Below are 24,519 nucleotides of genomic sequence, written 5' to 3' on the forward strand. Positions count from 1 at the left end.
TTAAATTATGAAACTCACTGCCATTCCTCCTGAGAAACAGTCATCTCTTAAGAGAATTGGGAACAAAACTCCCATGGAAGGGGTTACAGAGACAAAGTTTGGAGCTGAGACGAAAGGATGGACCATCCAAAAACTGCCACACACAGGGGTCCATCCCATAATCAGCCACCAAACACAGACATTATTGCATACACCAGTAAGATTTTGCTGAAAGGACACTGATATAGCTGACTCTTGTGAGGCTATGCCAGTGCCTGGCAAACACAGAAGTGGATGCTCATAGTCATCTATAGGATGGAACACAGGGCCCCCAATGGAGGAGCTAGAGAAAATACCCAAGGAGCTAAAGGGGTCCGCAACCCTATAGGTGGAGCAACAATATGAACTAACCAGTACCCCCAGAGCTCGTGTCTCTAGCTGCATATGTAGCAGAAGATGGCCTAGTTGGCCATCATTGGGAAGAGAGGCCTCTTGGTCTGGCAAACTTTATATGACCCAGTACAGCGGGGAATGCCAGGGCCAAGAAGGGGGAGTGGATGGGTATGGGAGTGGGGGGAGGGTATAGGGGACTTTGGGGATAGCGTTTAAAATGTAAATGAAGTAAATACCTAATAAAAATTGGGGGAAAAAAAGAGTTGCATGTGCAGAGAAACTAGGGAAAGGGCATGGGTGCTTAATCCACAGGGTAAGCAGGAGAAGCAGGAGGAGGAGGAGAAGATGTCTTGTACTGGAAAGTTCACAGCCCTTTCCAACAATCAGCTGCCATTACTGAAAAGGAAGGTTCTTATGTTAATGTAGTTAATTAGCTATTTGTTCCTGTAGGTGGAGAAACTGTTCCCTTGTATTGTTGCAAGGACTTGCTTGCATTGGACCTTGTCCAAGGATGTTTGTTGCTTTTTGTGAGCATATCTTTATTTAAAATTCTGTCCTAATCTAAAAGTACTGGAAACATTTATGAGAATGGCAGACATCTGCTGTCTAAGTGGGAGCATATTCAGGCAAAAGCTGCCCTGGCCAATAAAACCTGCTTGGTGGTAAGAGTGTTATAAGAAAGATCTCTACATCTCTGTTAGGGCATTCAAACAGCCCATTCAGACTGAACTTTCCTCAGCTTTGTGTAAGCTCTAAGGGAGATTTAGGAAACAGTTTGGTTCTTTGTGGTATGTGATCAAGTTATATAATTATAGTTGATAAAAATTTCATAATATTCTTTTCGTTATTTATCATAAATATCATATTTTAGATTCAAGCTGCATATGGAATAATTACTATATATTTGAAGTTAGTAACCAGACAAAATTTATAGGTAAACATGTGATTCTTTTTAATACATTTAGCTTTGCTTAAGAAAAAGGAAACTATTTAAGAGTGGTAAATATGCACATGGTTATTTCTTCTAACCAGTGACAAAGCTGTGTGTTACATAATTATGAGGTATGAGCTAAATTATATCCATTAGTGGTTACATTAAATTCATCATATCTTTCCTAATTTTATTCATAATTACATGAGTCATTTCTTTGAAGGCATTTTGCTTGGTTATTTAAATAAAAATTATTGAATTTCATTACAGAAGTACATGTAATACGATAAATTTGACTGTAACATAGACAAGTAACTTGTATGTAAAACTGACATGATATTTCTGCTGCTTTGACTTCAGTGTGCACATTCTGGATTCTCCAATATATTCTTTTATGGATTGCATGAATAACATTTTAGCAATACATGTCTAAAATAATTTTAACCTATGGGAAGCATGAATGCAATAGCTGAAGGTAAAGTTTAAACAGAGGTTAAATTTTATGTCTTGGGTAATTTAGTAACAAATCTAAGTGCAAAAGAAGTTACTGCCTGGGTGCTTGGATTGTAAATAGAACTAATGTAGCACTAGATTTTACCTGGCTGCAATAGAAAACTCCATAATAGACTTTGTTTTTTCTGCACATGCACTTTGGTATGTTGAATAACTGATCCTTCTGGTCTGAGAGAGTGCTGTAGGAGGTAGTGTAACAATTTCAGCTGCATATATGATCCAATAGCAATCAACTGTTTTCTGACCTGGCTTCCCAAATATGGTAGATGCCTAGCCCATGGTTCCTTGCTGGGTGCTGAACAAGATGAAATCCTAGGTGAGTTCGAAGTTCCAGCTGCCTCTTAGGTTTGACACAGTGCTCCTTTGCAAGGAATTTAGAGTGGCATCCTTTCTAGGAGGGGAAGAGAGAACTCCTGTTTGGAATTTTGGTCCTTAGAACCATTTAGTTGGGTTTTGTTTGCATCGTCTGAAGGTGCTTTCATTTTCTAATTAGCAGAGCTAAGGTAGGACCCATCGCCTCTGTTAGTTGATGTGAAGTTACTGTGATTTAAAAACATGTTCATACCAACGTGAGAAATTAAAAGGAGACTCTTTTTTTTTTTAAATATAAAGAGCACATAGAATAGAAATATTGGTGATGATAAAAATGCCTTTTTAAAATGCATATCTAGACTTAATTTCAGAGTGTTAGTTTGCATTTGCATTTAAACTGTGATATAGGACCAACAAAATATTAATCCATATAAGGAGACGCGTTCTTTCAAGATTACAAATTATCATAATGGTTAAGCCCTTGACTTGGATAAAACACAGTTTTTTAACTGAAGCTCAGTTCCTAGGTGTCACCGAACGCCTAACTCATAGATTCTGAATTGATTAAGGTTATGAGTTTTTAAAAGGATAAGTTGCAAAGCAAGTTCCAGACTAAACGAATCTCTTCTCAAGACCCATTTAAAAATGTTAATGGTGAAATATTATCTGGGTCCTGGCCAAAGAACCAAAGCCTTTGGCCTCCTAGCAACCCTGGCAGAATCCTCCGCCAGGCTTTCATTGTTAAGCTGCTAATAGCTAACACGTTTGCCCATTCTCCCTCTACTTCATAGAAACAGCTTTTTTATCTTCTCCAGACCTGTAAGTAGGTAGGTACTTTAGGAAAAAGTGTGAAAAGCATCCATTCTCCTAAGTTTCGGGTCCTCAAAAAAAAAAAAAAAAAGTATTGAAAAAGTGTAAAAGATAACGTGCAACTACTCCCTAAAGATCTTAATTGGGAGCTACTGGCGCGGGAGGATGTGTGTGTGTGTTGACAGAGGTTCCCACAAGTTCTTCCCCCACAGCTGTTTATTCAGATATCATGGGGCGCGTCATTTACATAATAAATTTTTTTTAAAGCAGCGAGGTTGAGTCAGACCAAGTTCTGCTCCTCTCAATTGTTGCATTTAAGCCAATAAGGTTAGGACAAGAGACTAGCTGTGGTTTGCGTTGCAAAAACAAAACAAAACAAAAAGCCCCGAGGCTTCGTGGGCAGACCTACAAGGCTGCGCAAACAAATCGGGGGATGAGATTTTGCTGTTTCTTTGTCTAGGCGTCTCAGATGCTATCTGCCGCTGCCGTTCGCTGGGGCGCAAAGCCGTTCCCAAACAGACCGCGGCGAGCTGATGGCTCCGAGCTTGCGGCGAGGTAGCGAGTGTGCAGGGCCACTTCCGACTGGAAGCCTTCCTGTGGCGGTGCGCGGTGGCGGGGTCCTTCCTGGGGAAGGCGATCGCGCTCAGTCGCTCGGCAGCCCGAGCCTGCAGCAGCGCCCGGGCGCAGTCCCCGGGAGCCGGGCAGTCCCCGGCCTCCGCGCTCCGCAGCCAGCCGCGCCACAGCGTCTCTGAGAGCTCCCGGGTTCCCGTGTTCCTGCGCAGCAGCCAAACTATGTCAGGAATGGAGGTCTGCTAACAGAAAACTCGAAGGAGCACACTAAACCGGTGGAGGCAGCAGATGTGAGCGCTGTAAGTACAAGCTGGTGTTTGAAAAACTGTACTGACCAAGAACAACTGTCTGGTGGGCAAAGCCGGAGATAACTGGAGAGCCTTTATTAGGGTTTTGGTTTGTTTTCAAAGAAAAAAAGCACTGTGGCTTGCGGAAAACGATAACACTCTGTTTCTGGGACTTTAGAAGCCGCGGGGTTCCGTAGTAAAATTGTAATCTTTACCCTCCAAATGATCGGAGCCATTAGGATCATTAAAGGATCATTGCAAATTAACTACTTTTGTTACGATTTTTACAAATAAGTAGAACACTAGGTAATATTCTCAGACGGGGGAATTATTTCATATCTTTTTTTAATTGCTGCACTAGCCCCAGAATATTGAGTGGTATTGAACAGGGTTATATCCATACATAGATGTATAGGTACGAAAGGTATACTTAGTGGTATTTATTACACAGGTAACTTTTTACTACGGCTAGGTTGATAAATGAGGAAAGGTTTACAACGGAAAACTCAGCAGATGAACAACGAACTGATAACCATGTTTTCAAGAAAGATGCCTTTTTGTTCCAAAGCAAATTTATCAAAGACTTTACTAAGCGGGCTCATCTTCAGTATTCGATACAATAAGCCTTTGGCCCCTTAAAGTATGTGTCCCTCTCTGGCCCTTTTTGTGATCTGCGTGCACTTGGAAGCTAAACTCCAGATTTTAAAACTTTTGAATATTCGTATAAAGCACTGCCCTTCAAAATCAGTATTTGAATTGATAACAACTCATAGACTTACATTCTTGGGAGGAGTTTTGAAGACATTTAAGCATAACGTTTGCAATAATTCAATACATTATAAACTGTCATTGAGTTTAGACAAGTGTTTTTAAGTTTCATTTCTTAAGATGGCCAGGGGTATAGAAACTTGTTAGCTGGAATCATGGTGTGTGTAGCTGTAGAGGTTTGAAGTTGTCTTTCTATTGTCTTTCAGAGAAGGTTTTATTTTATGCTTGAGAGAGTCTTTGCCCTCCCTGTTTAGAGTTTGGGGACATGCACGCAGGAATAGTCATGCCTTCATATGATCAAGCATTTAATATTTGACTTTCTCCATGCTTGAGTTCTCCTAAGGCCCAAAGTGTTTAGTAAGTAAGCAAGCAGCCGTGGATTTTCAACCTTTGAAAACTCTTTGTGGTGACAGACATAGAAGTCTAATTGAGCCACCGTTCAGTTCAACTTTTAAGTGCCAAATAAAGTCAGCTGCTCTGTGAGTTTCACAGGCATGATAAATGATTTTTTTGAAAAAGAAAATTTCCATTGGAGTGTGAAAATGTATTTCCTAAGAATTCAATGGGAAGAAAAGAGGTCCTTGCAGCAGGAACAAAATCTCTTTTTATCATATAACCAAAAGTAATTCAGTCAACATTGTCAATAAATGCTGATTTTGAAAACAGTCCTTTCCTTTTTTAAAGCTGAAGACAGGAATGATGTGTTCCAAACACTTGTTTGTTTTTGGTTTCAGAAGGATTATGTTTTCTCGGTTTCTTTAAAGGAGATAATGCAAAAAGCTATATAGAATATTACATTAAGATAATATCACTAGCATTTGAGCATTTAGTGCATTTAGTTTATGGAAGCTTTGATAAGAAAATGCAGTGTTAATATGTGACAAACATTTGCCTCCCCTTAGAAGTTCTTTCCCACTTTAGGGTGAGGTTTTATTTTTAAGACTTGAGATTTATATTACAACACAGAGACCTGGAAATGCAGATAGAGGAGAAATATGGCCAGACTGTATTCTGTGTAAGGAGCATTCTTTGCCACCCCCACCCCCCGGATAAAATACATTCTGATTAGAAAATAACCATTGTCTTTCAAATTGGGGAGCACACAGGTTGATCTGTGTCAGGCAAGAGACCAGCCTGCCTGCCAGCTCTACTTACATGTATGTCACTACTTTCACTTTGAAAATTTATTTTCAGTTTGAAAAAAGTTTTAAATTCTAGTCATTTTATAAAAATTGCTTCTAGCAAGCAAAAAAGCCCATGGAAACCCCATAATTTAGACAGTCCTTCATTTCATTCGTTCCATGCTGCTGAGAGTTAGAATCTCTTTCCATTGCAGTTTACTTTGCACAGAACATTAGTAACTTTTGGCTTCATACATGATCTTCTGTCAGATGCTTTTGATTGGTGATTTAGCAAAGTATAATAAACAGGGCAAAAGTCATGCATTTTGCTCTGTATCCTGAGCTCTGTGGTAGGGAAAGTGTGATAAAATGTGTACCTTAAGTCTTGTTTGATGATCTCTCAAAGCACGTTTGCCTTCTGGAAATAATTTCTGGGGTTGAAGAGCACGGTATTAGCAGATTTAATGTGGCTGTTCAATGGATTGACGAAGTACTATGTGAGCTTTAACAAAATGAGGGAGACAAATTGAACATCAACAAAAGTTACATCTGTGAAGAATTATAAATTTAATTAGAAAAAAAAGGCAAACTTAAAAGACCTCATTAGCTAATCAGAAGTCATAGTTACTAGTGCAGGAGTATTGACTAAAACTCTCAGGAGCTCCGTTATCTTTTTCCTTTCTCTTTCACATATCTGGCTATATGCTACAACAGTGTGGCTTCTACTTGAAGGAGTTTTAAAAGGCATTAATGTGAATGACTTTGTTGTGCTAGGAGATTATCATTCATAATAAAATGTGTATTAATTTTGCATTGCTGAGAGTGTTGAAATTAAAAATAACAGATTAGAAGATAACAGGAATTATATTAACTTTACAGATAAAACAAGTAGACTTACTGGGTACCTAGCAGAACTTTTTTAGAAATCACGAACTCCCCTTATTTTGAATGAAAATACCCTTTATTAATTATTTTTTTGAAATGCACCTTAGTTTTAGAGGTTTAAATGAAAAAAAAAAAAAAGCTTATAGAAACATTTTCAAATGCGGGAGGAAATGTCCAGCCATCAAAAAGAGGTGTGCTTTTTAGATAAGCCACTGGAGGAAGAAGGACGTCTCCCTACCACACTGTAACCTTGCACTGCACATAAAAAACTAAAAGCATGTGAAGTGTAGCATTTTGTAAACTGTAACTAATTTCACTCACATCTGTGTCTAATTGTTGTCTGCATTCGCATTCTTGAGAGTAGATTTATTTTTCCTGGACCACGATGTGGGTTCAGCTGACCAGCCTAAGTGAGGATTAGTTGTTTTAAAGTTATTTTGATTAAAGAGTCATTTTTAAATACAGTAACACACAACACATGGTTTAAATAATCCTTGAGACACAAAAGAATATATCTGAAGTACATTTAATGAGAGGAAGATCATGGGTACGGACTTTTCAAAACTGTTCTCTGAAAGTACAGTAGAAGCTGGGCTGCCAACAGAAAATAAATTTACTCTTAAGCGGCTTTGTTTTTTTCAATATCAAAATTCGTTTGAATATTCTCATTTGTGGGTTCTTTGTTATTATCATTATTATTATTATTATTAATTACTACCAAATTTGATGTTTTTGCCAAACTGAGAAACGGTAGGTTTTAAACTTCAAATATAAATACAATGAAACTTTAAAAGCTTACAATGAAATAAAAGTTCTATTTTCAAGATTAGGTGTTCTGGCTGATTTTACAGCGGGGATGTATTTTAGCATTGAGCAGTAAGTATGTTTTAACGTACTTTTATGTAATTAAGCCAGGAGAATTCTGAAAATGAAGTCCGTTCTCACCTATAATTTATCCCAGGTGTATAAAAGTAGGAGAATTTTATCCTTGAGATATATTGCTGCAGTTTCTAAAGAAAACCATTTAATCTTGTGTGAGAACATTAACTTTAAAAACATGACAGAAAACTGTTAGCAAATAATGGCCATCTACAGTCATTAAAGTTAGCACTCTGTTTTTGTCCTGCATGTAAAAAATGCATACCTAGAAGTTCCAAGTAACATTATCCCAAGACATTCAAGCTTAATGATGCTTTATTCTTGCTAAAAAAGATTGTGTTTCTTAATTTCATAAATCATAATTAAAAACTAGCAGGACTCAACAGAAGATGTTTATGTGGATAACTTTAATGTCATTTGAGACGCTTCAGTTCTCATCTTTGTTCTGCAGCCTTAATTGATGTCAGTTCAGGTTGAATGAAAACGTACATCAAACGTACATTTGGAGTACTGTGCCATTTCTGAAGTTAGCCAGTGTTCTTTTCTGCCTGCCCAAGAGTTGGTGGGAGCTTGCAAGCGGGCGTCAGCCTGGCTCACCTGAACTCTGGCCCTGCACAACTGCCTCTGAAGAGCAATGACTAGTACTACTTTGAATTAGTAGAGCTGTGCAGTAAAATTCCTCAATTCAAACTTATCTGGAAACTTAATATGCAGGGTGACTGGGTGGGTGAATTGCGTACTCAAATATGCATTCTATTTCAGTCTGCAAGATGGGATTCACGTGCGCGCGCGCGCGCGCACACACACACACACACACACACACACACACAATTTCATGTTGTCCAGCATAGCTGAATAAAAATACTCATTGGTTTTTACCTTGGCATAGTTAAACGAGTACATTGCTGAGCGCTGGGAGTTTGGGTATGAAAGCCTGCCTTTGCCTTGTTTCTTGACCACAGCATTGCCCGAAGCTGTTTCATTGACTGTTAAATGACAAATAGGTAACTGGAAAAAAACCATCCTGATAAGGATAAGAAATAGTGAGGAGGTTAAGGGGGTGGGCGGGCGCTCTAGTTCAGCTGGCTAGAGCAGAAGATGAAAGATTGGAGGGTGCTGGGGATTATTGCCCCAACTACTGCTGCTGTTAAACATACTCATTTGTTAATAGCCTTTTTTTTCCCCAAGCACCTTTTCCAAGCGGCTGGGATGAGATTGCTTTGCGTGTTGACTGGGGGAGGGGTAATCCCGTTTGCAGCTGTCATAGGCCAGTGATGAATCACGAGCCCGTCATTTGACTGCCTTCCCCTCCTGACGAGGGGAGGGGAGGAGGATCGACCTGCAGGAAGAAACAACAGTTGAGCCCTCCACTTAAAGACACTATGCCTTTCCTGGCTGCTTTATCCTCCCTTTTCTCTTTTGGTTAAAAGTGAGCATTGTAGGGCTCAGCCATGTGCTCTGTGTAACTAAGAGCTGACAGTGAAGCACAGTTACCAACCACTTCCAATTGTCTACCCCTGGCCGCAGGTGCAAACGTCTCACACCAGTTCCGATGTTGCTCTTTCCTCAAGTTGCAGGTAAGACTTTCGTTGATATTCAACATTTTCTTGTAGCTTACCTTTCTGTGACCCGGATCTATTTTTGTCTAGTAGTTCTTAATTATTTCTATTAATAGCAACAGGCTGGGTTGGGAACGACTTAACGATTTGTGTGTGTGTGTGTGTGTGTGTGTGTGCACGCACACATGTGTACATGAGTGTACTTGTAAAAAATAATTACGATATGTGGGAAAGAGTCTTGATCTGAGGCAGTTGCTGTCTGTTCTTAGGGGAAATGAATGTGGAATGATAATTAGGAATCACTGGATTTGAAATCATTTCTTGTTTGAATGAGGAAGTAAAATGGCTTATGTAAAAGCTATTTTACAACTGATGTCCCACATTCACTTCCAGTTGTAGCCTCTCAATTAAAATGACCCAGGTGAGGTGGGGAGTAAGCAATATCAATGGTATAGGTGTGACATTAACTCTCGCACCCCTGGATTATGAGTCTTTAGGAAAAAAAAGATAATTTTAGGATATAGTGAATGGGCGTTAAACTTTAAAAGTTTGTACTGTCAGAAAATGGAGTTGTATCTAAGTATGTAACTAGTGACTTCTAAGTAGTTTCACTGTTCATGCGCTAGCATGGTACATATGAGTTCTGAAATTGTCACTATGATGCCCTGCTGTTGTTCTTATATCGCAGAAGTAACTGGCAAATTTAGGACCATCTGGGAGGCATTGAACTGGTTTAAATATGGTAAAAATGCAAAATTACAGCATTGCATAGAATTGCCATTTTCCCCCTAAGTGACAGCTGGGGTACTCGGAGTGCTAATGGTCCCATGGACCGCCTGAGCTGCCGGCCTTATCCATTGTCAATTGGCTACGCTGTATGTAATCCACAAAGCAAGCAAGTGAGCCGACATCACAGGGTTTTAATGCTGCAATGTTTCAAGGGAAACAGAGGAACAATTAAGCAGTAAGCCAGAGTAAACATATGCATCAGGACAGCCCCATTCCCTGTCACTGGGCAGGGGGCTTCAAGTGGTTTATTTGGTTTGGAGACGCATTAAATAACAACTGGGCGTTAAATTATAAAGGGAGTTCCCAGTGCTAATTCATTAGATGAAACAGATTCACAGAAAGTGATTTATTTCTGTTCCATGTGTTCACATGTTTGCTTTTTCTTTTAGGAAAGTCATGATTGGGGTTTTGTTTTAATATAAATATGATTTCATGTTTTCCTCTGAATGCTAAAATCGATGCCATTGTCTGACATTAGCTTATGACTTCCATTATACAAGAAGAGGGAAAGACTTTAAAAACTGCATGTTAAACTTTGGCTACACAGGCTGAGAGACACCTTTTAGTAACACACGTGACAAAAAGGGTTGGAGTCAGATGCAAGGTGAACTATTACCAGTCTAAGAAAATAGACACAATGGGGGTTTTGTGCGCGTGTGTTTCAAAGGAGGTGTCAAGTCGTTAGCACATTAAATAGTGGTGTTATGAATTTGGTACATCTGTCAAACAGAAAGCTTCTTGTCTTTAGGTCTATGGAAATGCAGGATCTAACCAGCCCGCATAGCCGACTGAGTGGTAGTAGCGAATCCCCCAGTGGTCCCAAACTCGATAGCTCTCATATAAATAGTACTTCCATGACTCCCAATGGCACCGAAGGTGAGTGTGAGTCCGTCTCTTCTTGCTCTGCCCTTATCTCTTTCTCAGTGTTTGCTCTCTTTCTGCCCAGCCCTCAGATACATCAGACATTCCCTTCACTTCTAAGTGATTTGACTTAATCCGTGTTCTCCTCTAATTGGGACTCCCATTTTACTGGATTATCACATTCCATTGACTGGTGTTAGTTTAAGACATATATAAACATATGTATTGAAATATATACAGTGTGTATACACATACTTTTGAATTTGAGTATGTTTCTTCTGTTGATCTGCATATCCCAAGCATTGTATTACTTTACATCATTTTGCTATATGACTACTGAAAATTTGGAATTATTTCATTTTATTTTCTGTTTTGATAGCAAATACAACCATTTTTTTTTTTAAATGTCAACACTGAACTGGATTACTTCTTAAATTAGCGAAACAGTTTTTGTGTCTAGTATGCCTGTGGCTTTGGCCACTGTAGTATAAATAAGAAAAACTAAAACTTAATACCTATGAAGTACACAAGTCTATTTGGCAAGTATGCATAACATGTATTCACTTTCTTGGAGATTGAGTAGAATACTTTAAACATAGTGTTATAATTATTTTAATATAATTACTACATAGGAATGTTCATGTAAATTGTATATAAATAGACACATCTTCTTCAATCCATACGTATTTCATTCAAAATACAGAAGGTTTGTATGTACACATTACTGTCTGTTATGCACAGCCACTTAGATGATATGTATATTTTTATAACTCAGATGTATAGGAGGATATATTGCCCATTGGGCTACATTAATTTCAGCTGGAGCCTGTGGAAAAGTCTTCACTGATGTTGGTGCTCATATATTTGTTATTAAGCCTCAGAATAGTGACGGATTCATTAAGTCAGATTTATTAGAAGTTTAATGGGTCATCTGTGTTAGGATTTGATTTACAGACAAGCCCTTGCATATCAGTTCCCCAATCGACATGATCTTTTATCTCAGGTTTTAGAAAACATAAGCATAATTAATTTACAAATCATTTTATAAATGTAAATATTATCGTTTGGGTGCAGTATTTGAGTATGTATTGGGGAAAGCCTTTTAAAATGTGAAAAGCTAAGAAATTCATAACAAAGCACAGAAATCATTTATTTCCAAGTTTTCAGTTATGTCTTGGTTTTTATGCCAATAGTAATTACTTTTATCTACAACTGTTCGCTGGCTTTCGTTCCTGCCTAGTGTTTATGGAGAGTAGCTGTTGTGAAAGGAGAAGCTTTGTGCTGAGTTAGCAGCCTGGCTTTCTCTGGAGAAAGCACCTTTCCCTCCATCTCAATCATCAAATGAAATTTACACAGAAACAGTTTTAATGTATAAGTAGCGGGTATAGAATGTGTACAGGGAAAGCAGGCGATCGGTCCTACTTCCACTCTTGCTTAAATCTATCTTCAGATTTAAAAGCCTTAGGGCACAAGCAAACCACCCACTGCTGGCTCTACCTCAGATAGACCCCGTGGATTGTCAGGGTGCTGTGCAGCCAGGAAGAGGCCATAGGTACAAACCTGTCACGGTTGTGTTAAAGAAAAGAAAAGAAAAGAAAAGACAAGACAAGACAGCCTCATAAGGAAGGAGGACTAAGCCTGCTAAACTACTTTGATTCATAAGATTTACTATGGGGAGAAAATTAAAAATAATTAAAAATACAAAAATAACACTTTGAATACAATATAGGCAAATAGCAGCAAGAAGTTCTCATCTTTTCAATGTGTTACTGACAAGCCGGCTTCTGTTTAAGCAGAGTACATGTACCTGTGAGGTGTCGCCTTGGATGGTTTGTGGAATGAGATGTGGTTTGATTTTTTAAAGAAAATATGGAGCACTAACATACTTCTAAATATTTATGTTTCATACCTTGATGTCCCATCCATGTTCATGAATATATTCAATTTTGTAATATTTCTGCATAATTAAGTTAGCTTGGAATAATTAAATATTTGAGATAATTTTTATGATTGCTTTTGAAATATTCATTCTGTGAGATATTTAGAACTAAGTTCTTTTCCTTCCCTCCCTGCCTTCTGTCATTCATTCATTCGGTCATTTCTCTTTTTTGATTTTTTTTGAGACATAGTTTCACTCTGTAGCCCTGCCTGTCCTGAAATTCACTATATAGAACAGGTTGGCCCTGGAATCAAGAATCTCCATCTAACTATTTGCCTCTCGAGTGCTGGAATTAAAGGCATACATCATTGCTCTTGGTTCTTAGAAGTAATTTTTTTTATATACTAAAAGAAAACAAACAATAACAGCCAAGTTAATTGTGCAGACTCTGATGATGAATTGGAACCCCAGTACTGGAAACCTGGAGACAGGAGGGTCAATCAGCAGTTCAAAGTGAGCTTCAGCCATGGAAGTGAGTTTGAAGCCAGCGTGGGCTGTAGGTGATCCTGTCTCAATGAATCAAAAACACCAAGAAATCTCCACTGTGTTAAGTCTTGGAAATGAACTTTCAAGGCCCAGTTTCAAAAGAGTGTGTATCTATTCACTGAACCCCGCTTTCAGGTTTTCGTCACTAGTGTGCTGACCGAGGCAAATAGATGCTGGGATGCTATAGGATCAGGAGCAAAGACAGAAGCTCTCGTTGGAACTTACCCAGAGCACTAAAGGAAGATTTTTGTCAGTTTACTGGAAATTTTAGAGCATTTTCTTAGCATACAGCTTAAGATTATGGATGTGAATTTTACTTATGTTCTGTTATATGACTTTAGTTCTAGACATATCACAACATTCTAGATTATTAAGTTTGTGAATCAGCTTACCACACTCCTTTTTCTGTTCCATCCCATTCCTGTTTCATGTCTCTCAGCCACCATCATAGGAACTGTGCTTAAAATTAGTACATTTATTAATATTTGGCAAGCTACCCTAGAATATAGTCATTAAAGATTTTCCTATTCCTTCTTTGGGATATGATTTAGCTTGAAATCTAAAATATTTATCAGTGAATTAGAGGATCAGGAAGGAAAGAAAGAAATTCATTACAACTAGCCACTAAGGGGCTGGAGAGATGGCTTAGTGGTTAGGAGCACTGCCTGTACTTCTGAGGGCCATGGCTCAACTCCAAGCATCCACCAAGGAGCTCACAACTGTCTGTAACTCACAACAATGCACATAAAGGTAAATAAATTATTAAAAAATCAAACTAGTCATTAAATTAACATGTCCCATCACTCCATAGTAAATACTTCAGTTCTCTGTACACACACACACACACACGAACACCCCACATATAACCCATACACACCACATGCCACCACACACATACACACATACACACCACAACAGGTATTTAAATGACTTCCCAGAAGCCCAATGAAAATAGTAGCAGTTCAATTGAAATTAATTTAATGATCAGCAGAACCTCTATTTTGTCTACAGTTGGCTTTGGCTGAATGTACATGGGTTGTCTTCTCTAACTCAGAGGCAATTTCTAAACTTCCTGCCACCCTCTGTCCATATCATGAGGCTAAGAAAACAGAAAATCTCCTCTATGAATAACCATAGCTTCATCCTAAGAACAAACAAGAAGGAAATAAAATGGAGAAGCAAAGAATATTAAGTTTCTTCTGAAGTCTGCTGCCAAATTCTAGGACTCAGTGCTTGTAGGTTCTATACTCATAGGCTAGTGCCTGTTTGCATGGTACACATCAAGGGTAAGGACAGAAACACCGAGGCTCCAGGCTCAAGAGCTGTGTTTCTTAGTTTTTCCAAACACAGTGTTCTTGAGTTATAATAGTTTATTGTTGTGTGTTTGAAAACTCCTTGGATTTTTTTTTTAATGCCAACATCTCTGCTTCTTGTTGCAACTCACAGCTGGCATTACCCAGCTTCTAAACCTTTGAGATGTAGAACACAAGTACGTAAGGGTAGTCACCTAGTGGTAAGCATCAGAGAATGCTTGCTTGACTGACAATGGGAATGCTCTGTGGAAAGACACAGGTTTCCAAGGGAGTCAATGACCAGTTCAGTTACTGTTGACCAAGTTAATGCCAGAGACCCTAGGGATGGGTTAAAAGCTCAACCTGTGGTCCTGAACCTTCTCCCCTAATCTTCTGAATGTCTTCTAAGGTACAATGGGAAAGATATTTCTTATCAAATACTCAGTTCTTAGTGTGCTCTCATGCAGCACAGACACACAGACACACAGACACACACACACACACACACACACACACACACACACACACACACACACACACCATGATCCATGTTAAGTGCAAAATGAAAATAGTCCCAGCTCAATCGAAATTAATCAGAGGACCAGCAAACATTCCGTGTACTTTACGGTTGGCTTTGGTTGAATTTGCATGACTTGTCTGTTGTTATTTTGAGTGTATAACTTTAAAAAAATCAGCTTTTGGATAAAGTCAGCTGAGTAGCAAAATGTCCAGTGTGAAAGAAAGGGAGGTTTTCCTTTCTGGTGTGGTGGGTACACAGGCTTGCAGTATGCAAAGCCTTGTGTTGATACTCACGGTGTGAGGAGTCTTTGCAAACTACTTTCCTACAGGACTCAGCCATAGCAGTAAAGGAATTTTTATTTACACACCTAATTAGAGCCTTGTTTGCAAAGCTGGGTGTTTTTTTTTTTTGTTTTGTTTTGTTTTGCAAAGCAGTTTTTTAAACATTTTTTTTTCTGATTGTCTTAGATTTGCAGGAGTTTGAGATTGATGAGCTCTATACTGCCAATTTGAGTGTTTGTTTTTGGTTGTATGGGGGCTGGGAAAAGGCTAAGGGGGTCGGGGGAGGCCGAGCAAAGCTCAGACCTGAAATGTGCAGTTTTTAAAGGATGTAAAAGCTGATGTAACGGGAATTCTCTACCATCCATTACAGGAATTCCTACAGTAATTCAAATAGTAACTTTGAACTGGTGTATCAGATTTCCAAGATTGTGGTCTTGAATTAGGTGGCTAAATTGCTTGAATTTAAAACTTTTTCAATTGTGTTTTACATATTTTAGGGTGGTAGGTTGATACAATTGTCCACATTTTTGTTACCAGAATCTATTTTAAAGCAATTTCTACAAAGTAATTTCTACAAAGTTTAGAACAGTAGCAAATTATTTGAACTAGTTTTCTTCCCTACATATTTCAGTAAAGTCTAGTTCTGGCTGATGAGAATATCTTTACTCAACCTTGTTTATAGGAAGTCTCTCAACGAAGTGAATGTGTACAGTTAGGGTCTGAGGTTGCTTTTTACTGACAATATTTGTGTATCCGTGGTTGAATATTCTGATGTCAATAGAAACATGTTAATCTAATATTACTCCTGTTTATGTTCTACACATAATTCAGTTTCTGGGAGATTAAGGGACACTATGAGGAAAGGCATTCCTAAAAAACATTTTTAGGGTTTTGTCTGTGGCCACAAAATTGGCTTCTGAGAAATGACTCTAAAGCAAAACCTGTGAAGGAATAAAATTACTAGTCAGAATTTAATATTTGCTATGTTTTATATACATGGCAATATTTCTCACATGTCTGTTAAAAACGCCAACAGCTGTTTAAGAATAATTTGTTGGTCATTACACTGACTGTTTGCCACATTTTGCTTTATTAAATCTTCAGAAACTTCTTGAAACTGGCCAGGAGGAAGGTTAAGAGGGGAGGTTTGAACCCCAGCTGCATGGTGCGCCAGCTGGAGGAACTGGGGCAGAGGAGCTACCATCTGACTCTGTTCTCAACAGAGCAATGAGAAAAGCAAGAGAGCTCACTTTAGGCTTGCCATGAGCATGTAATGCAAACCTTGTGGCATAATTGGAACTTAGTGAGCAAGAATTTACTGTGTCTATTAATATTAACTGCTAGGCCATATGTAAATAATAGCCACTTCTATGGTATGATTCCTGTTTTACAAAGAACGCTGTAAAAGTTAAAAACCAAGTTTCGTGAGTACCACTGGGATCTGCACTGGTGTCTGAAGAGCTGTGGGCAGAATCCAAAGCCCGGGGTTTGGGATGTATGCTCTTCCTCATCTAGGAATGTCTCTCAATGCCTTCATCCTAAGTGTCTGAGCTGCCAACCATGCGAGGGCCCTCAACATGGAGAATGCCACTGAGCAGTGCATTCAGACTGCATCCAAGCTGAGGGCAGTGACCTTGACAGGAAGTGGCCTTCTGCTGAAGCTAGCCATGCCTGCGATCTTGTGTGTGAGATGTCTTCTGTGTCCACACATGCCCCGCATATTGCTTCAATTGCTTAACTTTGGGGGAGCTGTCTCTAACTAGTTTTCAAAGCTTTTGACTTAATTATAATTCTGTCAGCCAGCCCCTGCTTGCTTTAAGCTTCTCTGAGATGAAAAGGAAAAGGAGAATCATTTCTGCTTTTCATTACAATAGCCATCATTATATGCACATTTGTGAAATTCAAAAAACGTTTTTGCTACTGCTCAGAGTAAGTACTTTCTACTTCAGGAAATATTTTTCAGAGGGTCATGATGTGGATGGTCCCATTTCTTTTGGCTTTGAGAACCAGCCATTGGACAGCTAGAAGCTCTATGCATGCGTGGAATACAGAAAGTGGTTTAGTAGAGAGGATTAAACAGGTGGCACATGTGGACCTGTTGGGGGACAGTCTGTTTTCGCCTGTCACCTGTTAATAAACTAGCCCTATTGTAGTACTTGTAGTAAAAAACCCAGGGATTCCGACAGTTGCTGCTGAAGTCGGCCCAGGGATTCCAGGCACCTTGACTGCTTGGTAATTGGTGACTAGATTCAGAATGTGTGCAGTTTCTTGGTTGCTAATAGAGAAGAAGAGCTCTGTGACATCTCTACCCTGGTTGTTCTGTATAAGCAAAGGTGTACTTGTCCCAAAACATCTTGCCTTCTGGGAGAAACCTCTGGTTCCTTCAAGGAAGACATGAACTTTTAGGCAAGTCTGTGCCTGTTTTAAATGATTCTTGATTTCTTAGACTGTCCCAGGATCCCTCGGTGATGAGCAACATAAAGGGATAGAGGGTACCTCTCCTCTAATTCTACTCAGTGGTGGGCAAATATCAGCTTTACAAAGAGAGAATCTGCATTAGTAAAAGCTAGCCAAGGATTCATATGCAATTTTAGATGGAACATAAATGCATATAAGTGAAAATTTGTTATGATTATGGTTGTGGTAACTTGCAGGCTTCACAGATCTTTCTTTCTCTCCTCTCTTTTTCTTTTTCTTTTTCTTTTTCTTTTTCTTTTTCTTTTTCTTTTTCTTTTTCTTTTTCTTTCTCTTTCTCTTTCTCTCTTTCCTTCTTCTCCTTCTCCTTCTCCTTCTCCTTCTCCTTCTCCTTCTCCTTCTCCTTCCCTTCCCTTCCCTTCCCTCCCCTTTCCTTCCTTTCTTCCTTCCTTCCCTTTAACTTTATTTCATGTCTTTACTATCCATTATACCAAAATAAATAAATAAATAAATAAATAAAAATAAAAGGAAGTAAAAAAAAAAAAAGGTAGTGAGCTCAGCCAGTGTTTCACAGAGGAGGGATGTTTTTATATTCTTCATAATAGACATTAGGACATTTGTTTTCCTGTAGAATGAAACAAAATCTGAATTGTTTACCAATATTATCACTGTGTTTATCAATAATAAGTGAGGTTTTGAAAGGAAAATTATGAACTGGATTGATGGAGTTCTTAACACTGTGTGGCTGTCCTGACACCCTCTATGTATTTAGTCACTTCATCTTCCAAGTAACTTTTAAGATGAGGTTTATGCACCTGGTTTTAAAGCAGTTAAGTGACTGATGTATTCTCACACAACACATGGACTGTGTTAGAGAGGAGACACATAAGCACGCAGGGATTGCCTCAGACCTTACTTTTACATTCCTGTTCTCTGAAACATGAGATTCACACAGTTCCTAGATGACAAACTTCATGCCTACTGAAGTTCTTTACCTGCACGAAGACTTTTTATATCTGCTTATCTAATATTATGGCCGGGATGCAAGGTTTACAGTATCCACATACATTATTATTTTGCTGGTAGAGCCTTGAGTTCCTTGAAGGCAGGGCAGACTTGTTCACTGTCATGGTGCCTTACATCTGGCATCTCTGGAATAGGTATTTGTTGAATGAATGCCCTTGTTACTAAGTAAATCATGTAAATGAGTCATGACAGGAGCAGGGCACCCATTCATATTACTTATAACACATTAACTATTCAGGGAACTAGTTGAAGCTTCATTTTGGAAAGGACTCATCTTCATGGATCAGTTCTCAAGGACATCATTAGTTGGTCCATCCAGCAAACTGCCACAGTGAGCATCATGGCTAGCCTTTGATTTGAGCTACAGTAGCCAATCTACACTTGACCCGTAATAACTTACTGCTTTACAACTAGAACTATTGGACTTTGAATTTTAGCAGTGATAAAACTACTCCCATATAATATGGTAAAATCAAGTGGCATAATGATATGCAAGGTTGTTGTTAGTAAACATGGGATTAGCATCTTTAAAATATGGCAAAAGTAATTGGAGGCAAAAATTTTAAGGAAGGGAACAATTGAAGGAGTAATAAAACATCACACTTCAGTCAGTGTAAAGTGTGTGTGTGTGTTGTGTGTTAAGTACACAGCACAGAGTGCAGAGAAATGAGGCCAGAGTTTATACCTGGACAGGTGATTCAAGTTCTGCATACCAGGCTCAAAACTTGGGCAGGTAAATAGAAGTGTTGTGACTGAGTTTGTGTTTTAACCAATACATTGATGTAGCGTGGGTAGTGAGAAAGGACAGGTTAAATTATCAAAGCCATGCTACTTATTTACATATATTAGCTCAGCACCAATTTCCTTTTTGCCTTGAGATGGGGCTGGGACAAGAGTTATACTGTAAAGGGAAGGGAAGTGGTGTCCTGATTTGAGAGTGCCTCTTTTACAGGCTGACTAGCTGGGGCTCAGAGTCAGTTCAGCGATTTATGTCCATGTAACTAAGGTGGGTCTTAAGAAGCAGCAGAGCGGGCTGGAGAGGCTCTGAGGGCAGTCAGTCTCCAGCAAACTCTTGGCCTTTGATTGAGACCTGTGCAGTCAAGATGATAATGGTACCTACAGAGAGAGCCTCAGTCAGCATAATGAAGACATTCTGACTCTAAGAAAGTGCTTCTGTTCATTGGCTAGACTCTTAAACCCTTGCTGTGCAATGGGAATTATCCATTTACTCTTGGTGGATAGGCTAATTAAGAGAAGGATTACTGGCATCTGCTATGTGATCAAAACATTAGTAGCTAGTATGAAATAATGATGGATCTTGTTTTGTAAAGAAGCATGTCCTTTGGAATTGGTACAACAGGGTCTCTATAGGAGGGATGAATGTCTGTTTCTACTCTGGGTTTTTTGGTATCACTGGACAGCTTTACAGGTACTCAGAGTCCTTGATACACTTAATAGCACTCAGTCATTTAATAGTGAGTGTGAGTAAGGGGACTATCTGGGAGCTCCTGGGACTTAGTAAAAGACAGGAAAGGGGTACTAATCATTTGGTGGCTTGATTGCATTTTGGGCAAATAAACCATCCTTCCATATTGATATGATTGAGGTTCTGAGTCTGAGCCAGATCATCTGCTTCCAATCTTCAGACACTGGTTGATTTTACCATCTGCTAATTTGCAACATACACTGATACACTTCTCCTCGGTGCCCGGGTGTTCCCAGACTAGCCTGTTCAGTGCCACCTTCAGGTTAGGGTTATCTCTATCTATAGAGAGGAGCAGTCCAGGATGACAAAACTCTGCTAGAGAAACCTTAAACTCTTCGGCAGGTTTATAGAAGAGAAATTAACTGCAACAGTGAGAAACCAGCCATGTGATCTCTCAGGCTGTTACTGAATATTTTTAGGCTGTAATTTTCACATCTTTGAAAGGATACAAGTATAATACACGCTCTTTATACTTGCCATGGGAGAGTAGAGGAGCTATGGCTGACTTGTAAAGTGCTCAGTACATACTGGCCACACAAGAGGAGCTTAACACATAACAACTATGTAATGAATTATTACTTCTCCATTCTAAAAGCTACACAAGGCATAGCTTATGTCAGAAATGGAGAGTGCTATATTACATGCTAAATTGTTAGCATGGGGCTTTTTTCTTTTTTTTACCACTGTGTTATATTTCCCTTATAGTGAGCTAAAGGGAATATTTAGCTTGCACTTTAGTTTCTAAAGGCTGCTGTCTGTTGGAAATCATTGACCGGCACATTTAAAACCTCGACCTTTCAATCTGGATAATTTTACTGAAAAGAAGAAAGAACCATAAACAAACATGGATGTTAATGATGTGAATGATGAACTGTTTAGAAGAAATCTTTGACATATGCAACTTATTTGAGGATAGATGAAAAAACGAGATTATTATTCCTCCTCCTCCTCTTCCATCTCCTCCCCCTCCTTCTTCATCTTCTTCTTTTTGAGGACAGATAAAGGAACGCTTAGCAGACTCCTAGCTCAGTCCCCTGAGCACAGCAGTAAAATATTATCAGTGACTCCAAGTGGTCCCCCCGCCTTTCTACACTCTTGTAAACTTCTTCAGACAATATTGGGGATAGAAGGAGAGAACAAAGTTTTCACTGTGCACAAAACACTGCAAAGGAACTCAGCAGCTCAACTAGGAATATCAGCTGACCCTGACTTAGGGAGCTCACGGTCTCATTGAGGGAGATACAAATTCTGACTTTTTGCAAAAACCTGAAGGACAATAATATTCCACAATAGCTTTCGGAAACTAAGACCTTCAGACCATGATGCAGAGCAGGAGAGTGCTAGCTGAAGGTGAGAACACTGTTTTGTGTATAGAGCCAAATTTGTGTATTTGGTGGGCCATTAGCAAGTCACATGGCCAGCCTTTTCCTGTGTGCGTCTGCTACAGCTGCTCAAATGTAAAGCTTTTGCCAGTAGTTTCACTGCATGTCTTGTGACCCTGTACTTTCTCCATCAGGAGATTGGAAAGAAGCTATCCTTGGGTTCTGAAATATTTTGGTGTCACAAAAAGGGCTTCATTCTCAGGAAGGTTAGGAGCCACTGGTGAAAACAAGAGTGCCCTCAGAGTTCAGAAGAAAGAGCTCTTCAGCTTGCTAGGTTCTGGCAGAGCTTCAAGGCCAAGGTGGAATCTGAGCCCTTAGGGAATGGGTAGAATTTGAATAGGTGGGGAAGAGCTGGAATGCATGTTAATGAGGGAGCACTGGGAACAAAGGTAGAATAGATTCAGACACTGGGAGGAGAAAGGTTGAGCTGCAGAAGGAATTGATAGGAGATAGGGTTGGGGGAGTCTACTGGAACCAGCTCTTGGAGGACCCTGAGGATCAGGCTGAGGAATTTGAACTTCTGGGCCAGTAGGAGAAGCCAGTGAATATTTTGAGAAAGCGACTGATACTGTGAGAGTGCTTTGGGTAGCAAGCTGGCACCATATTCAGGGAATGTTTGGATTGTGAGCTCCAGTATGGTTTCAATCCATCCTGGGTTTGATGTGTTGAGAACCTGAGCTGGTGGGACAAGAATACTAACGGTGGGGGAGAAAAAAAGCTAATTAGCATTGTAAAGGGTCTTTCAAGGGAACCTGCATTTACTTTTTTTTTTTCCAACAAGAGGGCCACTATACCCAGCCTCTTCACAAGTCACTGTCATTGCTCTGTTTCTGTGACTAACAGGTCTTCAGGTTCCCTACCATTTCCTCTTGACTGTGTGTGTTGGTTACGTTTTCCTTACTTATGGTGGAATGCCTGACCCAAGGAGCTGAATCTGCCAGCTAAGGTGGAAGATTGCTTTTTGGCTTTTAGTTTCAAAGGTTTCATTTTGTGATCAGCTGGCTGCATGTACCTGAGCCTGAGGTGAAAGAGAGCATCATTGCTGATGGGCATGCACCCCACAGCTAAGTCATTCAGATCCCAGTGGTCCAGAGGCAGGGAAAAGGGGCCAGGTGACAAGGCTGGTCTCTCCAGAGCAGACCCCTCGTTTCCTTCTTCATCCATCTAGGCCCCATTTCCTACCTTCCACCACTTCCCAGTAATGCTGCAGTATTATAAGACTATCAGTGAGTGCACTGACTAATGCCTTGATTGATTGATCATAGTCCTCAGAATGCTGCCCTTTCCCAGAAGCCTACCAGCTAACGCGCAAATATCCAGTCCCTGAGCCAATTGGATACCACCTTCAGATGAAGTGTGGTAAACATGGCTTTCTGGTCATGAGTCTGTACAAGCTGTGTTCCTTTGGAAGAGTTAATATTTTTCTCCCCTCTTGGTAGACAGAGAAGATGACTTTAATCCGTGGAGGATGCCAAGTTGTCGTCTCAGTGCAAACACAAAGAGATGCCTCATTTATTTCTACGTGAGACTTGTCTGGAAGCAAAGCATTGAGTTTATAGCTGTATGTGCTTTTTTGGTAAAAAAAAAAAAAATCACATGGTAACTTAATGTAATTCAATGATGTGTTTTTAAAGTCAGGCATATAAAATACACATTTAGGAAGATTTTCTACTTTCATTTATTGTGTGGAATTTTACTCATTTTTTGCCACCTTTCATTAGGTGTCATTTGTTTCCTTTTGTACCACTTGGTACAGGTTTTTCAAAAACACATATTTTCACTTTTGCCTATGGCTTAAGAGCTTCGAATGGATAAGTGATGTCACTGTATCTGAACCATTACTCGGCTGTGTTTTTCTCTGTTTGGTCTCTGCAGCATAATTATTACCCAAACTAGGGTAATTTATTTATTTACCTGTCTCCTTCCTAAGTCAGGAAGGGCATGCTCTAAACAAACAAGCACCCAAAGATATTTTATTTTATAACAATGCCCAAATTGTACCTGATTTCAAGTGGCACAAGTGTTGCCTGTGTCCTGTCCATGAGATACTTTGATGAGAGAACTTGCATATAAGTTCCCAGAGTGATAATGCAGGGCGGATAAAAGCTGTCTTAGATTTCAGTGATGTTTATATTTGCCTGAGCAGTGTGCCTAGTAGTTTAAATTAAGTGAAACATGTCTTCAGGTGGGTGCACCTCTTAACTTGATCTGTTCCTTCTACAACTACTGGGTTCTGTGAGCCACACATTGGCCTGAGTTGTGTCAAGAGTACAATTTAAAAAAGTTTCTCCTGCTATGAAAAAATTTATCCTACATCAAGATGGATAAGACTATGAGAAATGAAGTGGGCTTGAAGTGGATATATATATATATCCACTGAAAAAGGCACAGACACAGGCTTTAAAGTTCAAGGAGAAACAATCATGATTAAATCATAGTCATAGTCTTCTTTATGGAAGACTCAGAGGGATTTTGATGTATATTTTTCAGCCATGGAAAGCTTATCCAATATTTGATGAGAGCAGTTAAGAGACTGGCAAAGCTGGAGCTGGGAGAAAGCACTGGCCACTGTGGTTTAAGTGTCTGTTTATAAGGGCACATGTGACTATAGTGTCACACAGAGTCAGCACAATTAGACAAGACTGTATGCTTTGTAAGAGTCTAATGCATAATGAATAGAGAATAAAAACTCCATTCATGCCTATTGTATATCTATCTAAGACCTTAGTACCAGAACTATTGTGCAAATCTAGGCCACTAAAAATCTACAGTTGAGTGAGTAGACCTGCTACTCCAATCTTCCCACCTTTGTAAGAGGCAGAAGGTAATTAGGAAGGAGAATGACCATGAGATTTAGAGGGTAGATGGAAAAGATGACAGTGGTAGAAGTTACAGGTTTGATTTGTCACCTTTTTGTCACTCTAACAAATTACCTGAGGTAACTAGGAAGAAAGGTATTTGGACTATGTATTTTAGGAGTCTGTGAACAGGTGGACTCAATGTGCTACCCCACCTTCACTTTCAGAGACAGAAGC

At 39.4% G+C, this 24,519-nt stretch overlaps 1 protein-coding gene across 7 annotated transcripts in view; it reads left to right on the plus strand.

The window, feature by feature from the left end:
• Positions 1 to 3,239: 3,239 nt before the first annotated feature.
• Positions 3,240 to 24,519, plus strand: part of Eya1 (EYA transcriptional coactivator and phosphatase 1) — a 149,071-nt gene continuing 127,791 nt past the window's right edge. For 3 of the 7 annotated variants that reach the window (XM_021221951.1, XM_021221950.1, XM_021221952.2), the window contains exons 1-3: positions 3,240 to 3,807; positions 8,976 to 9,025; positions 10,545 to 10,672. In XM_021221951.1, the coding sequence (XP_021077610.1) occupies positions 10,549 to 10,672 (124 nt within the window). In that variant the 5' untranslated portion in view covers positions 3,240 to 3,807; positions 8,976 to 9,025; positions 10,545 to 10,548. Of the gene's footprint in view, positions 3,808 to 8,790; positions 9,026 to 10,544; positions 10,673 to 24,519 lie in introns of those variants that run through there. The other 4 variants (XM_021221949.2, XM_021221953.1, XM_029533327.1 and 1 more) reach the window with 4 other exon arrangements.

Source organism: Mus pahari, chromosome 22 (genome assembly GCF_900095145.1).
Source record: "Mus pahari chromosome 22, PAHARI_EIJ_v1.1, whole genome shotgun sequence".
In the NCBI taxonomy this organism is placed as follows: Eukaryota; Metazoa; Chordata; class Mammalia; order Rodentia; family Muridae; genus Mus; species Mus pahari.